Genomic DNA, 17,422 nt, shown 5'->3' with positions numbered 1-17,422 from the left:
ACAATTATTAAACAAATTCGATTTATATGATAGTTCTTTAAGTCATGTTGTTTCCCTCCTTTGTTAAATTCACATTGAAAATATGCCATGCTTTAAAAACTGCCACAGGTTAATTGTACCTATAGTGCAAAAGAATTTCCTTCTTCTGCCTGTTGATGTTCATTGTGACTTAAGCACTTGGAGATCGTGGCGCTATGTCACAATTAACTGTTCTTATACTAGATAACACAAGGAATGACAGTTTTCGGTGCGCTGCAACTACTCATGAAAAATATATGTTTTAGTATGACAGGTTGGGAATAACTGTCTTTAAGCTATATAAATGAAGTTCTTCTTTATATGATTGCCTCTCCAATGAACAAGTTTGGAAACAAATACACTGTGCAATAACTTTATTGGTGTGGTTGTAGTTTGCATCGGTGCAGAACTGCACTGCAGCATATCGCTTTCTATTTTGACACCCATGCTACTAAGTGAGGCGACCAAAATATTCAGCAATCATCTCAGTACGACGGGGCGGCTGTGGAGAAACATTGAGAATTTGTTTTCTTTGTGGCGTTGCAGATGGCCGCATTTTAACATAAACTTTGCCCCCCACTCCGACCCCAACACACTTCTAATTTTGTCTGGCTTTGTTTGCCAAGCTTAATTCTTTGTGGCATCATTTGCCAAGTCGCCCAGGCTTTGTCTATCAAAACGTATCAAGTGCCAGCCTTCCTTGACTATGAGATCCTGAGCTCCTCACGCAGTGTAGAAGTCTCAAGATGGAGTGGTGCAGGCCAACACGATTAACTGTAACCGCACAAACTGCTTGTGTTTGGTCACCTGCACAAACATAAATTAACCTGCATACAAACCCAAATGAACTCTAACTCAAAACGCAGTGTCTTTTTAAATCAGCCATCAGTTTTCTATGTTGCTTATCACAAACTTACACACAATTCACTATCAAACAGTCATTATCAATAAAAATGTGCATATAAAAGCAAATAAAGGGGGGAGAGAACAAACCCATGATTTCAACTGACAGAAATGTGGTACTTAGATTATTAATACAGTATTTGTGACTAGTCTACCTGAAAGTATTCTTACCTTAACAACAGTACTTAGTCAACTTTTTCCAAATCCTGATAAAGTCATCAATGATAAAGACTGATAAGGCAGAAAATATTTCAGTCCAAATTCCAAAGCCTACTCAAAAAAGGCACTTTACTGTAATCTGTCATCGTACAAAGGCTTGTGGTTGTGGTAGGTGTTGCCTTACACTGTCAAACTGCATTTACGGCTTAAAAACAAACCTGCTGTTTTAATAATTACCTCTATGGGAAACATTATGGTAGATTCTACGGTAGATTTTAAGAAAAATAGTTCAACCCTCTCTGTCTTTGCCTTTTCTAGTATGTAAATTGCATTCTGATTAGTATTGTGTTTGCGGAATATGAGTTACCGTAAGCAGTAAAATCCACCCGTTTTTAGCCATCGTGAAGGGCGGCCATTTTGTCACTTGTTGTCGACTGAAAATCACAGTTACGCAAGGCTCTGATAACACACAATAATGGCTTGGTTTCAGAAAACAGGTGAGCCGTGAGATGGCTAAAAACGGGTGGATTTTTACTGCTTAACTAATATTCCGCAAACACAATATTAATCAGAATGCGAAGGCAAACAAAACATATCTTGTAAAAAAAAATGATTGGGTTGACTTCCCCTTTGAAGGGTATAAATCTATTTATGAAAATATGGGTAACATTAACCGACCACACAATATATTTTTTTCATATTAATATATTAATGTAAATTTGGGTGTAAGGCATATACAGTACGAGATCAACAAATATGAATCAAGAAGTAATATTTATTTACTGAGTAACACTGGAACATGTTCTACCTCTGAATTCCGGCATCACATAAAAGTCTTCCAGATACAAAGAGGTATAGGTGGTATAGTAAAGGACATATCCAACAATTGTGAATCCTTAAGTGACATAGAAAATGTCTTGAACAAGATGATATATGAACACGAACCTTATAAGGTTGGAATTGTCAAATAAGTGTGTCAGAAAAGAGACTGGTGCCCAAAAGGTTGTATTTCAAATACTTACTACAAGTTTTTGCAGCTCAATGATTCCGCCCTTGAATTAAGTAAATGCGAGGGATGGAAGTACGATCAACCCTGCATGGTGAAGTTGTTCTAGGCCAGGAACAGTTGGATGTTCAAGTGAAGAATAGCCATGAGGTGTCATGTCGTAACTGGCCTCTTCTCACGTATTGAACAGAGCAAACGCCATAGCGTGCTGGCTGATCGTTTGGCCCCATTCAAGGTCAAAACTTGTAGTTTAAGGTTGAAATATAGCTTTTCTGACAGCAGTCATTGATTTCTTTGGACAACCTCGTTCAGATATGGTTATGAATTGATGAAAATGAAAGCAGCAAAGAATGTAGGGACAGAAAAATATGATGGAATCATTTTACCCACCAGATTTATTCTCTTCTGGCTGAAACCATCACGCTGCTGTAGTAAAGTGAAAAAAAAACCAGGTGGTGTCAGTCTTACTATTGTTATAAATTATATTAATTACTTTTAGGATTGATATCATTTTTACTAGCAAACCTAATTTATAAGTGACAATGTTAAGCTAAGCAAGTGCCCCTTTAATGCTTTAAAAAAATATCTCCAAAGTTAATACTACAACAGCCCTAATATATCGAGCATGTGTTTGTATTACACACGACAGTCTTTAGGGTGTGTTCACTTCGCTGCTTTATTATTTTTTTTTAATTTGCATTGCCTATGTTGAAATGACAGCGGAAAGCACAAACCAGTGTAGTGGAGAAAACTGCGGGGAAACATCTGGAACTATTTTTTTTTTTTGTGACACGGCAGCTGGCAAAAACAGCTGCATGTTAAACAAATTCAATTACCGCAAGTAAACCAGCATGTGAACAGCAAACTGCATGGGCACTTTGTCAGTTTTCCCCAAACGCGTCTAATTTTTTCGAGTTTCATTTGCCAGACGCTCCAAACTTTGCTCATCGAAATGTACTATGCCAGCCGTGCTTGACAGTGAGATCCTGAGCTCCTCTCGCAGCATAGAAGTCTAATGAGTGAGTGTTCCAGTCCAACACACTCAACTGCAACCATGAACACCGCTTCTCTTTAGCCACCTGCACAAACAAGACAAGGCTTAAAATTGACCATGGACCCACTTATTCTTTGCCACAAAGCATCACAAAGATAAATTGGTTTTGTTGATTTCCTTTAATTGTCACTTTCTCAATTTGTCAACAACAGTCTACTTTGAGACATTCTTACCTTAGCAACATTGCTCAGTAAATCTGTTCCAATGCCAAACCCTGATGAAGACATTAATAAACTGATGAAGCAGAAAATATTTCATTTCAAATCTCAAACCCTCTCCAAAAAAAAGTCTCATAGAATCGTAAGGGGTATAAAGGATTATCATTATGGTAGGTATTGTCTTACACTGTAAACATCTTGGAAACAAACATCTGTTTGATAATGAGCACTATGGGATACATTGAGGTAAATTTTACGTTTTGTAGATATATTCCTGAAAATATGGTTGACATTTATTGGTAAAACAACAATACACACTTTCCATCAAGAGCAAACACAAATTTAATGTAAATTCTGGTGTGATGCATATGTGAGATCCACACAAATATGATGCGTACTGTGGATTTCTTGATAATGCTGAAACAGTTCTTACCTCTGAATTCAGGCATCACATACAAATCATCCAAATACATGGACCGCCCAGTCCATGTGTTGTAGGAGTGAATGTAAAAGGCACATCCAACAATTGTGAATCCTAAAGCATCATGAAGAAATTATCATCAAAAACAGCTTCAACAAATAACCAAAAGTGGATCTAACACTACCCCTGTTCAAATGCCGCAATGTTTAGTGTGTGAAATGTGAAAAATTAGACCAAGATCAATTTTTTCAACACTTTTTCCCACCACTAATGTGACCTATACCTGTAAAATGCAATTAAAAAAAAAAAAACAATATCGTGGTTGCATAAGTGTGCACACCCTCTCATAACTGGGGTGAGGCCGTGTTCAACAAATTAAATACAAGTCATATGAGGCTGGAATTGACATAGACATTATGGTGAAAATGAAAGCTGCACACAAAGTAGAAGAGACAGGCATGGAAACATTTTACCATCTTTAGATTTATTCTCATCTGGTACTTCTGCAACAAGAGACTCAAACAAGGGATTCTGACTGAAACCATCACGATGCAATTCTGAAAAAGTGAAAAAAAAAATGAAGAAGAAATACATAATATATTAAATAACAACCAAAACAATTCACTGTTGTACTGTGGGCGAGTAAGGTGTTTTTCTAAACCGTCCGTTTTCATAGATATGAAGAAAAAACTAAATAAGGATTCAAGCACATTGTGCAGAATATTCTTGGACACATTGTATTGTCACAATGAGTGAACTGGGAATAAACTTTCAAATTGAGATTTTTTATTTTTTTCTCCCCCAAATGCTTATTTTGCCATGCCAACGCATTGCTTTTGATGGGAACGTCACCCCCCCCCCCACCAACAGCGCCACATGTCGAAAAGGAGGGCAGTTAAATAATCCATTGCATGGTAGCAGTAGCGGGATGTGCATTTCACTACTAAGCCTTCAGTGAAATTCAACTGAGTCCGACTTGAATAAAGATCGCTCATAATACCATCATTTATGACACCACGGCTGGAGAAATAGTATCCAGAGAAGCACTACTGGGTGTTGGACGACCTTGGCTTGCGAGAGATAGCTTCTCATGAAAGGTGCCTCTTGAAAATGGCCTTGCAAGTGTGGTATATTTTGTTGTTGATGTGTGGGTCTGGCTCAGCTTCCCTCCGGACGGGTTGCCGAGCATTGCAGAATTGGTGATGGAAAAAACTTCTCCGACACAGCCATTTTGGTTCGCAAGAGATTTTATTCTCGTCACACGCTGATGTCCAAAGAAGTCTGCCCAAAAAGAAAAAGGGAAAAGGTCCGCCCTCTCTCCGGCCTTCCCTTCTTATAGGGAAGGCAAACAAAAGACATGAATATCCAATTCTCCCTGATTGCATAAGCATTCTGATCCTGCTTGCCCTGAAACTGGCCTTTTCAACAGCCTCCTATGGGTACCAGGTACGGACCCCCTCCCATATGCAACTCCTTTGCGCCAGACTCCTTTAATGCAAGCAAGTACCTTGGGAAGTCGAGGACCCCTTTCAAAATCCCTGACCCGTCGTAAACAATGTTGAGGCCCGATGCCTCTCAAGACGGTAACATATGTATTAGGGAGGTCCAACACAAGACTAGGTATTCTTAAAAGCAACAATCTCGTCATGGCCATAAAAGGCGTTGGATTTGTTAGACCTTGTGAAAATACGCTACACAAGAATATTTGCAATCAAATCCTCCTTCAGCCATTGTGGGTTAAAAAGCAAGAATATATTTTAGATTTTCGAACGGTCGCCAGGCAAAACTGGCCTGGTTTGGATTTGTTGATTCTGTATAGAGCTGCCCTCTCATAAGTGAGTATCAAATCACACGACGCTTTTGTCAGGCCAGCGAGAAGGCCTTACTGTCACCAACTCATGATCTGATTGGCTATCGCAACTGTCTATCAACTCTAAGAGCCCGCTCACTCACACAACACAGACGCCCGCAAGGTTGAATCAGAAGACCTCAGATAGAATGTGGCACTGGTACTATGAAATCTGCCTGGCAACACGAGCTAGCTGAATTTTGATTGGGTTCAAAACTCTCATCTAAAAAATATAATATGACGTGAATGCGAAGTACAGATATATGCAATTGTTTTTTTCATCCCGCCTCTGAGTTACGATTGGACAGTAAACAGCCTATCAGAATCAGCCCGAGTGTCCGACTCCTGATTTGTAAAGAATGTTCACGCCTGCGATCAGCGTTCTGCACCCATAGAGGAAAGAGAAGCCGTAAGAGTCAAACCTGTTTTGCGCGTACACTCGGAGGGTCTCACACGCGAAACACATTTTTGTACGCACAAAAGATGTTTTCGTGCGCGGTATTGCATTACCATTACGTAATTGTGGCATAAATCTAACGCTATAATATACAGGTCGATAATATCACCAAGGCCCACTGCGGGACGCTGTCGTGTTGGGAACACCCCGGTTCTAACTGGATCCTTCTCATTGGGGGACTAAACGCAAACAGGAACGCCCAGTAGGCATTCTTGTGTCCTAACAGGAACGCCCCGCCTGCAGCCGTGCCCTTCTCAGTATATCATTCAGCGAATTATTGACTAAAACTTAAAAAGTTAGTTAGCACATTTTTACTTGATGTATAAAAACGTTTTGCAAAGAAATAGTTTTCGATAACATCGTAGTGAATGTAAAGTGTAGTAAAATTAAGCAGGTATCCGCTTTTCCAGGCAAACAAAGAGGATGCATATTCTGGCGGGCAGTAATTGACCTCATAGATGAACCAAACGGGTGAACCCTAACCTTCAAGTGACTTACTGCGTATTCCTGAAATCATTTTTAGGAACTGTAGAAAATATGAGCAAGATCCATTTTCCTATGTAAAGTTACTAGTTTGTTTCTACTATGCAAAAGTGTAGGCCAAATAATTGTTATGGCACTTTCATTTATATGGTAATGGATTTAACCTTAACGTGTGCTTATTCGTAATTTTTGTGATTTTGTCTATAACAATGCAATTAAAGAATGTAATTTTTGTAACACATGTTAACAACAAATACACAAAGAAAAACAAACTACCTTCATATGTCACGATCATGTGGTCCAGCATTTTTTCATAAATCGCCAGTTCCTAAAAAAAGGAGTGTGTGATACTTTTTTTCATACATTTGATTAGATTGTAGATGTATTTTGTGTTTGCTGAATGTAGGCTGTGAAGCCATCAGACTCACCTGGAGCAGTCTCCATAGGTCTTTGAAGTCTTTTTTGTTGCAGGTCAAGTTGTGAAGTTCATCATCGCAGCAGCCAACTAATTAGTCTGGATCAACTTCAAGGACCTGAAATAAGTATAGCACAAAGAGGGCCCGCCCACAAGACAGGTGTAACCTTAAAAAAAACAGATTAGTGAACGTGCTATATTTCAGTGATTCTTTTCTGCTTTCTGTTTCATTTTTCTCCACTGTAACCTGCCAGAATTTTGCAATCAACAAGGTATTTATTATTTTTTTGCACATAGAACCACTGCTCACTGCAAAGCTCTATTTTCTGATATTTCCTGTAAACCCTTTTATTAAAATTTACAGAACTCACAAAGAGTTTCGGCTTTCAGGTGAATTTGCAAAAAGAAGCTTAACTCATTCACTGCCATTGACGTGTATAGAAGCCAAAAATTACATTAATTTTACTGGGACAAGCAGTGAATGTGTTTTAATGAACTATACAACTACCAAGTACATTTTTAGTACTTTTTGCACAACTTGCTGTTTTCTAAAAAGCGGGAAGGCGAAATTCACAACAGGTGTTCAATCAATGAATTGAACAGAAATTCAAGGACATCCACTTATTTTTTTATTTGCCTTTCTGCAACTCTTTCAGTCACTCTAACATCTCTGGTGCAACTTGCAAATGATACGCTCAGCTGAAGGGGCCACTTTGCTTGTTGTTTGAAGCCTCTGATGTCACACAATGAGAACAGTACAATTAAGAAGATTATTAAATACCAATTCTGATTGAATCACAGAATGTATTATGGTCAAATCATCAATCAACTATTTTACAGTTGCACATATGCATTCAGAGGTTTAGGGAAGGTCAGATTTCGCTCACCGGTATAGGTAGGATTTGTCCTGAAATTCCTCCTGAAAGCTGAATATCCCCAAGGTTTTGTGAGTAGCGTATATGGCAGCGTATATGATTGGTGGGCCACAATGGGTTCTAAAATTTGACACAGGGGCCGGACCAGGAGCAGATAGATGGAGTGTGTTGGTAACGTCACCTCATTGGAGAAAAAAAATACATATAAAATGAACAAAGCCATTACAACAAAATATCTGTGTTTGACACACCAGAGTATTTAGAAAATAAAACATTAACAAGATTTATTCATTTAATTTTTTTCAAATTTGGCGGGCCGGATTAAAACGTTTAACAGACCGCATGTGGCCCCCGGGCTGTAATTTTCCCACGCCTGGTATATGGTAACCTTAACTCTGTGGTCTTACTCAAAAGATCTCCATGTCAAACCCGTTTAGCAAGTATCAGTGCAAATTAATAAGACAAACATGGGAAGCTAATACAACCAGGATAACACAAGGTTAATGAGGATAAATCCATCCATCCATTATCTATCCCGCTTCTCCTCACAAGGGTTGAGGGGGGTGCTGGATCCCAGCTCACATTCATACCTCGGGGCAATTTAGAGTGTTCAATCGGCCTGCCATGCATGTTTTTGGAATGTGGGAGGAAACCGGAGTACCCGGAGGAAAACCACGCAAGCACGGGGAGAACATGCAAACTCCATACAGGATGGCCGGAGCCGGGATTGAACCCACGCCCGATGCTGTCTCTCACTGTGAGGCCATCGTGCTAACCAGTCGGCCACCGTGCTGCAAGAGGATAAATGTGAACAGAAAAAAAAAACGGTCAGGTTAGTTTGACTATCCATACAAAGAATTTTAATTTTCAATTTAATTACGGTTGGCTTTGCTCCGGGGAAGGGTTAGGTGACATTATACTTAAAATCTAAATTCCAAATATGTACAAGTAAGACAGCCACACATCAATTAGTAGGAATACAAATACAAAGTGAAATTTATTTTTGGGTAAAAAAAAAATAAAAGAAGAAGAGCATGAAATCAATTGGAATAGAGGAGGAAACAATGACAGATTGCAACATATTTACAATTTACGATGAAACACCTGCCTCTGCACCATTATGGAGTTTTCGGATTAACCCCAAATACAGTCCTTGAACGTGTGTTAAATCTCTTGTGAAAAGTGTCAGTGTGGCGACTGCGTGCTCGCACCGGGAGACTCTGATCGGTCCGTCTTCCCCGTCGGTTCTAGTGTTGTTGAGATGTGTGTTGGGATTACAGAACTCTTATTCTCCATGGAAGAGGTGGACGAGGGAAGTGATACCACTATGTACTTCTGCATGGGTCGTGAACCAGGGAGTCCGGGGCCACTTCCTGGTTCTAGTTTGACCAAGGGCTGCAAGGTTGACGCAGCACTGGGTACGGTGCTTGTAACCGTTGTGGCAGACTGGGAAGAGTTGATGGTGATTACCTGCTGGGGGAATAATACAGATACAAATGAATGCTTGGATAGAGTAATCCCACGCATGTCTGTGGTTGGCTATTCACATTTCTGTGGAACCTATCACTAACTATTCACTGAAAAATGCCAATTTGCCGTTTTTGTGCTAGTTTTGAAATGCCCTAAAATGCCGCCAAGGCCCTTTTTGAATAGAGAAGTGGTGCAGAAACAAAGTATGGTGAAGTGAGACCTCTTGATTGATAGACAAGCTTTGTATGTTAGGGAAAAGCTTTGTTTAGCCCGGGTTGTTCAACGTTATGGAGATGTATCTTCATCTGTACTTCCAGTGTATTTTTTCCAATCAAATCATCTTTAATTTATTTATTTTTAAGAGTAATGTTTAAAAATGAGTTTGAAGTTATATGCAACCGTTTTTTTGGGGGGGGGGGTGGGTCATAGTGTGGTTGGATAATTCAATATAGACAATTCTAAAACATTTTTAGTTGGTTGGGTCATCAATTACTCAGACTTTTTTGCTATTCACGGCAGTGCTCAGTCCCTGCCGTTAGGAATCGTAGGTGATTACTGACACAGAATTTGTATCGCTTTTGAGACCACTTTAGTCTCCGTAAAGGCAACTGTGATTGCTGCAAAACGTAAATGTACCTGCTGTGTTGAAGCGGCTCCTGCGCTGGTTCCCATGACAATATACTTGGTGGCAGGGGGCGATGGCTGTGATGGGGTGCCTGGTCTTGGCGACATCAGGGTAAGGGAGCTTGGAACCTTTACGATGTTGGGAGTGCGAGGCCCTGTCGATCCACTGAGTCCACTTTGTGAGACCGAGATGGTCGGACGAGGCTGCAAGACAAAGAGTCACCATTTTATATCCTGTTCTCAGGACTGTCTAATGTGGAAGAAAATAGTCATGATTGTTTTGATTGGTGTTGAAAACACTATTTAAACTAGCGGTTATTTTTTATTTCAAAACTTAGTATTTATGAACTAACCAAAACTCTACTGAAAACTACCATCACTCCACGAAGCCTATTCATCTCTACACATCCAACACTTTATTTTTAAAGACTATTTTACAAAATGACCTTGCCCTGCCTTCAAGTGCGACTGAAGCCTCGTTCATTTCCATTTTTCTACATCCACACCTTTCCTGCGTTGCATCTTTGCACATGTTCAAACAGTGAATTAACGCCTCCTATATATAGTTATCATATTTATTTTATTGTTCAAGTCTTGGGACTTAACTCTGGGAATCTGGGTATCATATTTCATGTCCTATGTGGAAATGTGTTTTGGGCAATAAAAGTTCCTTGAATCCTTGAAAACTCAACATTAAATATAACTTGAAACAATTAGAAAATAAATTTCTAACAAAGTAAAGTAAGAATATACTCAAACAATAGCAAAAAAAAACAAAACAAATAAAAATCATTCATATTACTTTTATATTAATATAATCCATGTTTCACAGAATGGGATTTTTCAGGGCGCATTCGCAAACGTTGACGCTGCAATTCTAGTTCATACGGAAAAGGCGTCACTGATTTGAGCCAATCAAATCTTTTGTTTACGATCCACTGCCAATTGCGCAGCAGACGGGAAGAGAGTGCTTTGCCTTGCTAAAAAGTTAGCAAAGTCAATGCGTGTTGTTTTAAATGAATGGACGGAGAAATTTAGTTTTGTTCTGGCTGCAGCCGATTCAAAACCAGTGTGCAACATATGCTCAGAAACCGTCGCAACATTGCGAAGCGCCATTATGATACAAAGCACCGCCCTTTTGTGCAAAGTTATCCGCTGAAGTTTGAGGTGAGCGCACGCAAAAACATCGAACTTCGCGTGCAGTATAACAGATTTTTACATTTTCGTTTACAGCCCAGCGGCATGCAAACGAATGTTCACTAAAGGTATCATGGATTTTGGGGAAACATAAAAAACATTCAGTGATGGGGAAGTTGTGAAGGACTGCTTAAATGCGGTTGCACAAACATTATTTAAAGGAAATAACAAAGCCCAGATGTGTGAAATAATCTACCAAATCCCAATGGCCCTGGCTCCGTTCCAACCCAGATTTAAGTCACTGGCAGGGCAGTCACAAACTCATTTTTCTCATTAAGAGAAGATAAACATATTCAAAAGAAAAGGTGTTGTCAAAGCTCATTTTGAATTAGTTTTTCATGAGGACAGCCATTTTTATTGATTATTTACTGAACATGTTGACCTGTTTGGATAATTAGGCATTCCGTTTTGGTTTTTTTAGGCTGATAACTCTTTGATTTAAAAAAAAAGGTAAAATATGTTAACTCAATGCTTAGCACTTGATATATTTCTGCAGGAGATATTTTACAGGTTTTTTTTGTTTTTTTTGTGGCACCCTTAAGTTCCTGGAGCCACATTTTCTTGAATGTAAAAACGCCTTATATTTGTTTGACTGGCAAAGGTGTTTAATGGGAACATTGCTAAATATTTAGTATATGAGTGTGCTCTGTTGAAAATGACTAAATATTGAAACTATATAAAAATGTGAACATAGGCTAGACATTAAGGGAAGTTGGACTTTGGTTCGGACCTTTTAATTGGAAGAAATTTTAGTCGTGGACCTCTGTAACTTTTAATTGAATACCTCTGATCTACAGTATTGCACTTTATAATGGTCTTTCACTTATATAGCGCATTAACCAACTATTTAGGCAGAAATACAGTCATAACATACCGTAATTTAATCTAATGTGAATATGCAATTGACAGAAACATTCTGTCATTTTTTTAAACAAATCTCTACTATTTGGTCAGTCCACACTTGTGGGTATCATTACAAATTACTGATCTAGCTTGCTTGCTCTCTCTGATAATGTCAATGTAGGTGCAAACGTGACGAAGCGGCCTGTGAGTATTGCTGTTTGGTCTGTTTGCATGTGTTGCTAATGTCGTGTTCAAATATAAGTTTTTTAAAAGTTTAGAATTACCGCAACAACATTGATGCTAGCAGAATGTTCGGAGGACTACAAAAGGTGATGCTGCTGTGCCATTAAATGTCAATGTTTACCTGAGTGATTGTTAACGTGGTTCTGTTGACTTGCTGGGCTTGCATTGCAGCTTGGGTCCGAGCCTTCATGACATGGGAGCACAGCATGGGTGCGAGGTAACCATAGTCAATCCGATATTGTTCCACGTTATCAGGTGGAGGTCGAATCTTGGCAATGACACTGGCACAGTGTTTCTTGAAACGCAAACAACAATTTCAATGTTAGACAATTAAAACCAAATATAACCAGTCACATAAAACCTATTATTATTATTAGGGATGTAACGATTCACTCAAGCCCCAATTCGATTTTCAATTCACGATTTCGATTTGATATTTTATTTTATAATTGCTGCCATGCTTATGCTTATGTCTGTGTGCTCGTGTAATGCTGCAGCGATCCACAAATGAAATACAGATTGTGCATTTTTGAATGGAAGCAAAAACTATACATTATGCTGAGTTGCACTATTTTATTATTACTATAAAAGGACCTATAAATACTAAATACTAGTAAACATTTTTAATTTTTCTTGACCACCAATACATTTTTAATGTAAAACGGAATGAAATCATATATAAAAATGAGGATATGCACTGTGCTTAAGAAAACTAAAATCCTCACTTGACTTGAGTTTTAATTTTGTTTTCATTTAACCTGAATACAAAACGTTTCGTTTTGCTTCTCTAGTATGAAGAATGTCATCTGTACATTCGAAATGTGGTATGTGCCTAGAAAATAAGAGAGAAACGGAGCGGAGAGAGAAATTTCGAGGGTGATACATATCATATAATTCGGAAATAACATTGCACAACCCTGTTACAATTGTTACCCAATCAACAAGCATGACCCATTTTTTTTCAATATTTTTTAGCACTGAAAATTAATATATTATAACGACCAATGTGTGTTATGTTTTACTGTTGGGTGTTGCCGTTAATGGCGTGAGGCAAATGGGTTATGTACTTATGGTGGTGAAATGTACGACTTCATAAACCCAACACGGTGCATGGTCGCAAGTTAGCATTTGTGCTCACGCTGTTTCGATGTCAATCACGCATATATAAAAACTATGTTTTGGTTTTTAATACATGCGAGTTCCCTGACTAACGCCGCCACAATCCACAGTAGACGCTACATTATGTTATCGTACCACAACAGGACACCACCTGTGACGTTACATCAGACGCACAGGGTAGCCTGTGCGTGGCAACTACAGCTAACTTTCAGACACGACAGTCCTTGTCAAAAATTAAATCGGCCGTCAGCCGCAACGTGTTTTATTTATAAAAGCTTGTTTATCACTGCTGTGTTGCTATAAAAGGGAAGTTTACAACGTCTTAAGTAATTAGGCGTATGCAGCATATTCACAGCACAGGCATGAGGGAACGGCTTTGGTCAACATGGCGTTGTGAATCGATTCTTTTATTTTTTTTTATATCGATACAAATTTTGAACAGTTTATATCGATATTAAATCAATTTTCGATTAATCTTTACATCCCTAATCATTATTATTATTATTATCATTTCAATACCAGTAGGAGACTTTGAACATGGTCCGCTCCAATCTTATCAATGTTGGAGATCACTGGTCCTTCCATCACTGCTTTGATGCGAGCACCCTCTACAGCAAGCCGAGGAAGAATCAGCGTCTTTATCACCTACAGGGACAAAGATAGAAGGTCTGTGATGACAACGTTCAAGAAACCAAACCAGGAGCTCGGCTAGAAACTCACATCAGGTCCCAGTTCAGCCAGTCCAGCGATGCAGCCGTACCGTGTCGTCCACTGGGTTTTGTCATCCAACCAACTCTGAAAAGACAAATTAAGTTAAATGAAAATTAAGTTAAATGAAAGCAAAAGAATAATAGACTTCTTTGCACCTATAAAATATAAATCAATGTTAATACCTCATTTAATTTTTGTTTTATTGCGAGGATAAAAGTGGGCCTTGCTCATGTCCTTTGATATTGTATTATTATGTTGCTTAAGACAAAGCAATATGTCTGTAGTTGGGTTCTAGTTGCATTTGGCAGATAACTGCCGGTTTGTTTGAGTATATACGACCTCCCTTAAGTAGTAATGGACTAAAGTCTTTATGAAATGTTATCTCCGATTGTACTCAAAGTCTGCAAATTGGCTGGCAACGAGCTCAGGGTATACCCCGCCTAATGCGAAGACAGCTGGGATAGGCTCCAACGCCCCCGCGACCCTTGTGAGGACAAACGGTACAAATATGCCTGTTGAGGCAAAACTGATTTTCTCATGCGATACATTGTCTATTTATCTAGCATATGTTTTTCTTGAGAGAAAACAGGTGTCTAGTTGAGGTTCACCATTAATTGATACAAGGCGTCTAAAACACTTTTTGTGGAAGCACAAATACACAGTAAATACATCTTTTAAAACCAACAACAACCCGCTAGTTTAAAATCATGGTAATGGCAACAAAACAAAACAAAAAAAAATCACCTTCGTAAAAGTCTTGGTGATGCGAGACTGGATGTTGTTGGTAGTGGTGCTAAAGGTTTTGCAACTCTGCGCCATGAGGCGAGCAGCAAAGTCTCGTAAAGCCCAGTGGTTGTCAACATCTGGTCTCAAGCACAACTGCTTGCTCACGATACACGTCACCACAGCCGGGATGAGCTCGTGCAGCTACAAGGAAAATAGGACAAAAAAAATGTACGTAAAATTATTTAAAGTAACTTCTGTACATGACGTCCCAACCAATAATAAAATATGTTTCCTTTTAACTCACATATTTCTCCAAGTATAAAGTGGGGTTATCCATCAGCGCTTTGACCATCCGCATGAGGTAAATTAGCAGAGCCAAATTGTTTTGCACCACATTGACACGAACCTACCAGAAGATAAAAAAAGAGAATATTTATAAGCTACAAGTATTGAAAATCTATGCGTTGCGTTTTAAAAGATGCTCACTCCTTCTGAAATAAAGGTGCTGAATCTTGGTAGCATCTGATACAGTCCCGGGTCTGTGGCAATACTTTGCAAGGCTTCCTGAATGGCAAAAAGAGAGAGCAAATAAATTAGGACAAAGTCACAAATCATTTCTCTGGATGAAATGTGCTGAATGAGAATTCATCACATAATCAACATTTTGTCAATCTGTTGTTATACAGGTTTTGCTTGAGATGAATAGTAATGTACACACAGCTCTCTTGGCTTCACAGGATCCGACGCATGCTTCAGTAATCTCCTTATAGTAGAGCTGCTGTTCCACAGAAAGCTCATGCGTGCTGCGAGGTTTCAACCTTATGGGACCCTTCTCCTTTCCTGAAATCGACAGTCATGATTAATAAAAGACGATTTTAAGAACAAAAGAGTTATTAATGAGGGAGCAATTAAATAAATGTTACATGTGAAGATAAAAAGTAGTAGTACCTTTACCATCAGCAGCTGTTGCCCCTTGATTTTTGCCTTGAAGGGCGCCATCATCCTCCTGACCAGGTTTGACAACTTTGAGGGGCTCAGTGGCTTCAGACTTTTGTTGTTCTTTTGGTGCTACAAAGCAGAGCATTGGAATTCATTCAAAATAGTTTCCCATCTTTGTTTAATTACATTGCGTTTCAAGACAGTCTTACCTGGTGGTGGATTTTCCGGAATTGAAGGTTGAATCCCCTCAATGCTTAACCAGTGGGCTGAAAGAAGTACAGCAACATGAGAAGATTAAACAACACCCAATAGAGAAATCTGTATAAATCCATTCAGAAAAAAATAGTTAGTATACCTTTAAGAGACACATCGAGTGGAACTCTGGGGAGTGGTGTGTTAATAATATCACTAAGGTCCACTTCCTTCTCCTCATAGAAATGAAGCTCTCTCCCGCCACCACTTGCAAAACGAAAAGGGATAAACTCTTGCGACTGGAATCCATACAGGGGCTAAAGAAAAAGCAAAATCAACTTAAAATACATAATTTACACACAAAAAAACAATGCAGGCCCTAGGTTTCATATAATAAGCATGTTCTCCCTTACCTCCACATTTTTAAGTTTGAGGGCATTATCAATGTCACTGGTGGTTAGTTTACGTCTCTTCCCATGATGCATAAATTTAAGAGCATCCTAAAAAATAATAATAATAAAAAAAGTAAATAAAAATAACAGCACATTACTGGAACGACATGAGCAAACATTATAGCATAAAGCATGACAGTCGTGACACCAACATAAGGTTTTACTGTTTTCCTTAAAATCTCTGTGGTATACCTGTGTAATTTCTTTAATTCTGTAGCTGACTTCTTCACTTAGGGCAGTGCAGCTGTCCTCCTGTAACTGGCCCACTCCCACGGACTCTGCCATCGCCTTCATGGACTCTGTGGGGAGGACTACAGAGCACTGCTTCTGTCGCCTTTCCTCCGCCATCCCTAACAAAACACACAGTTGATCAAGATATGTCATGTGCAACAACTCATGAATAAAGACACATGCATAACGCAAAGTTCTTCAATGTCGCATTATGAGTTAAGGAAGTGCAATTAATCTATAGTGAGGTAAAAGCCTCAAATATGATCAATAACTCAAACATTGACCACTTTAAATATTACAGCTTTTATAAATGCATTTGTTGGTTTGTACTCGGACAGTCATGCATAAAGTTTTAAAAAATGTTCAACACATGATTGTAAAAGATAAACCATGATAAGCGATACTGTTAAGTTGTCAAGGCAAAAGAAGGCGGGCAAATCGCTATAATGCAGAATAAACTACCCGTGCAATTCGTGTACATCAACTTGATGACTTAAACAGCACAACTTAAAAAAAAACCAAAATAACATCTTGTTCGTAAATTGTGGTTATTATGAAGTTATAGCAGGCTTGAGTAAACAGTTTTGTGTTAGCCTCGAAGCTAAGTGACTTAGCTTTAGTGGACGTTTTTCAATTTACCTGCATAAACCGTTCTCCTTTCGGGGGTAAGCTGTTACTCACACAAATCTGAGCACTCACTGTTAAAATATGCAATGAGTCATGTTTCGCAAAGCTAACAATTCGCTGCAATACTCCATTCTCAACACAAATAACTAGGTAGACCGCGGATAGCAACAGGAACCTCCATTCGTGATGGAGCGCTTATGTTCCGTCGCCATTTTGAGGCAACTTCCGGTAGTGTTATCGCGAGACTACA

At 38.9% G+C, this 17,422-nt stretch overlaps 1 protein-coding gene and 1 pseudogene across 3 annotated transcripts; both read right to left on the bottom strand.

The window, feature by feature from the left end:
• Positions 1-2,987: 2,987 nt before the first annotated feature.
• LOC148319807 (diamine acetyltransferase 1-like) lies at positions 2,988-8,917 on the bottom strand (annotated as a pseudogene).
• Positions 8,771-17,408, bottom strand: taf6 (TAF6 RNA polymerase II, TATA box binding protein (TBP)-associated factor). Of its 3 annotated transcripts, none has more exons than XM_088280275.1 (15): positions 17,185-17,408; positions 16,507-16,664; positions 16,276-16,362; positions 16,026-16,179; positions 15,880-15,936; positions 15,680-15,799; positions 15,450-15,571; positions 15,218-15,295; positions 15,036-15,137; positions 14,750-14,932; positions 14,015-14,089; positions 13,814-13,939; positions 12,297-12,470; positions 9,905-10,096; positions 8,771-9,271 (listed from the first exon to the last, which is right to left on the bottom strand). In XM_088280275.1, exons 2-15 carry the CDS (start codon positions 16,660-16,662, stop codon positions 8,984-8,986), a joined length of 1,914 nt encoding a protein of 637 aa, XP_088136401.1. In that variant the 5' UTR covers positions 16,663-16,664; positions 17,185-17,408; the 3' UTR covers positions 8,771-8,983. The 3 variants fall into 3 exon arrangements, with proteins under 3 accessions (XP_088136401.1, XP_088136404.1, XP_088136405.1); XM_088280278.1 differs by having other exon boundaries at positions 8,771-9,268; XM_088280279.1 differs by having other exon boundaries at positions 15,686-15,799.
• Positions 17,409-17,422: the final 14 nt, after the last annotated feature.

Source organism: Idiotropiscis lumnitzeri, chromosome 17 (assembly GCF_059441095.1).
Source record: "Idiotropiscis lumnitzeri isolate Australia: NSW breed Sydney's pygmy pipehorse chromosome 17, RoL_Ilum_1.0, whole genome shotgun sequence".
Lineage (NCBI taxonomy): Eukaryota > Metazoa > Chordata > Actinopteri > Syngnathiformes > Syngnathidae > Idiotropiscis > Idiotropiscis lumnitzeri.
The sequence above is the reverse complement of the archived record's forward strand: the minus strand, read 5'-3'. Positions and strand labels throughout refer to the sequence as shown.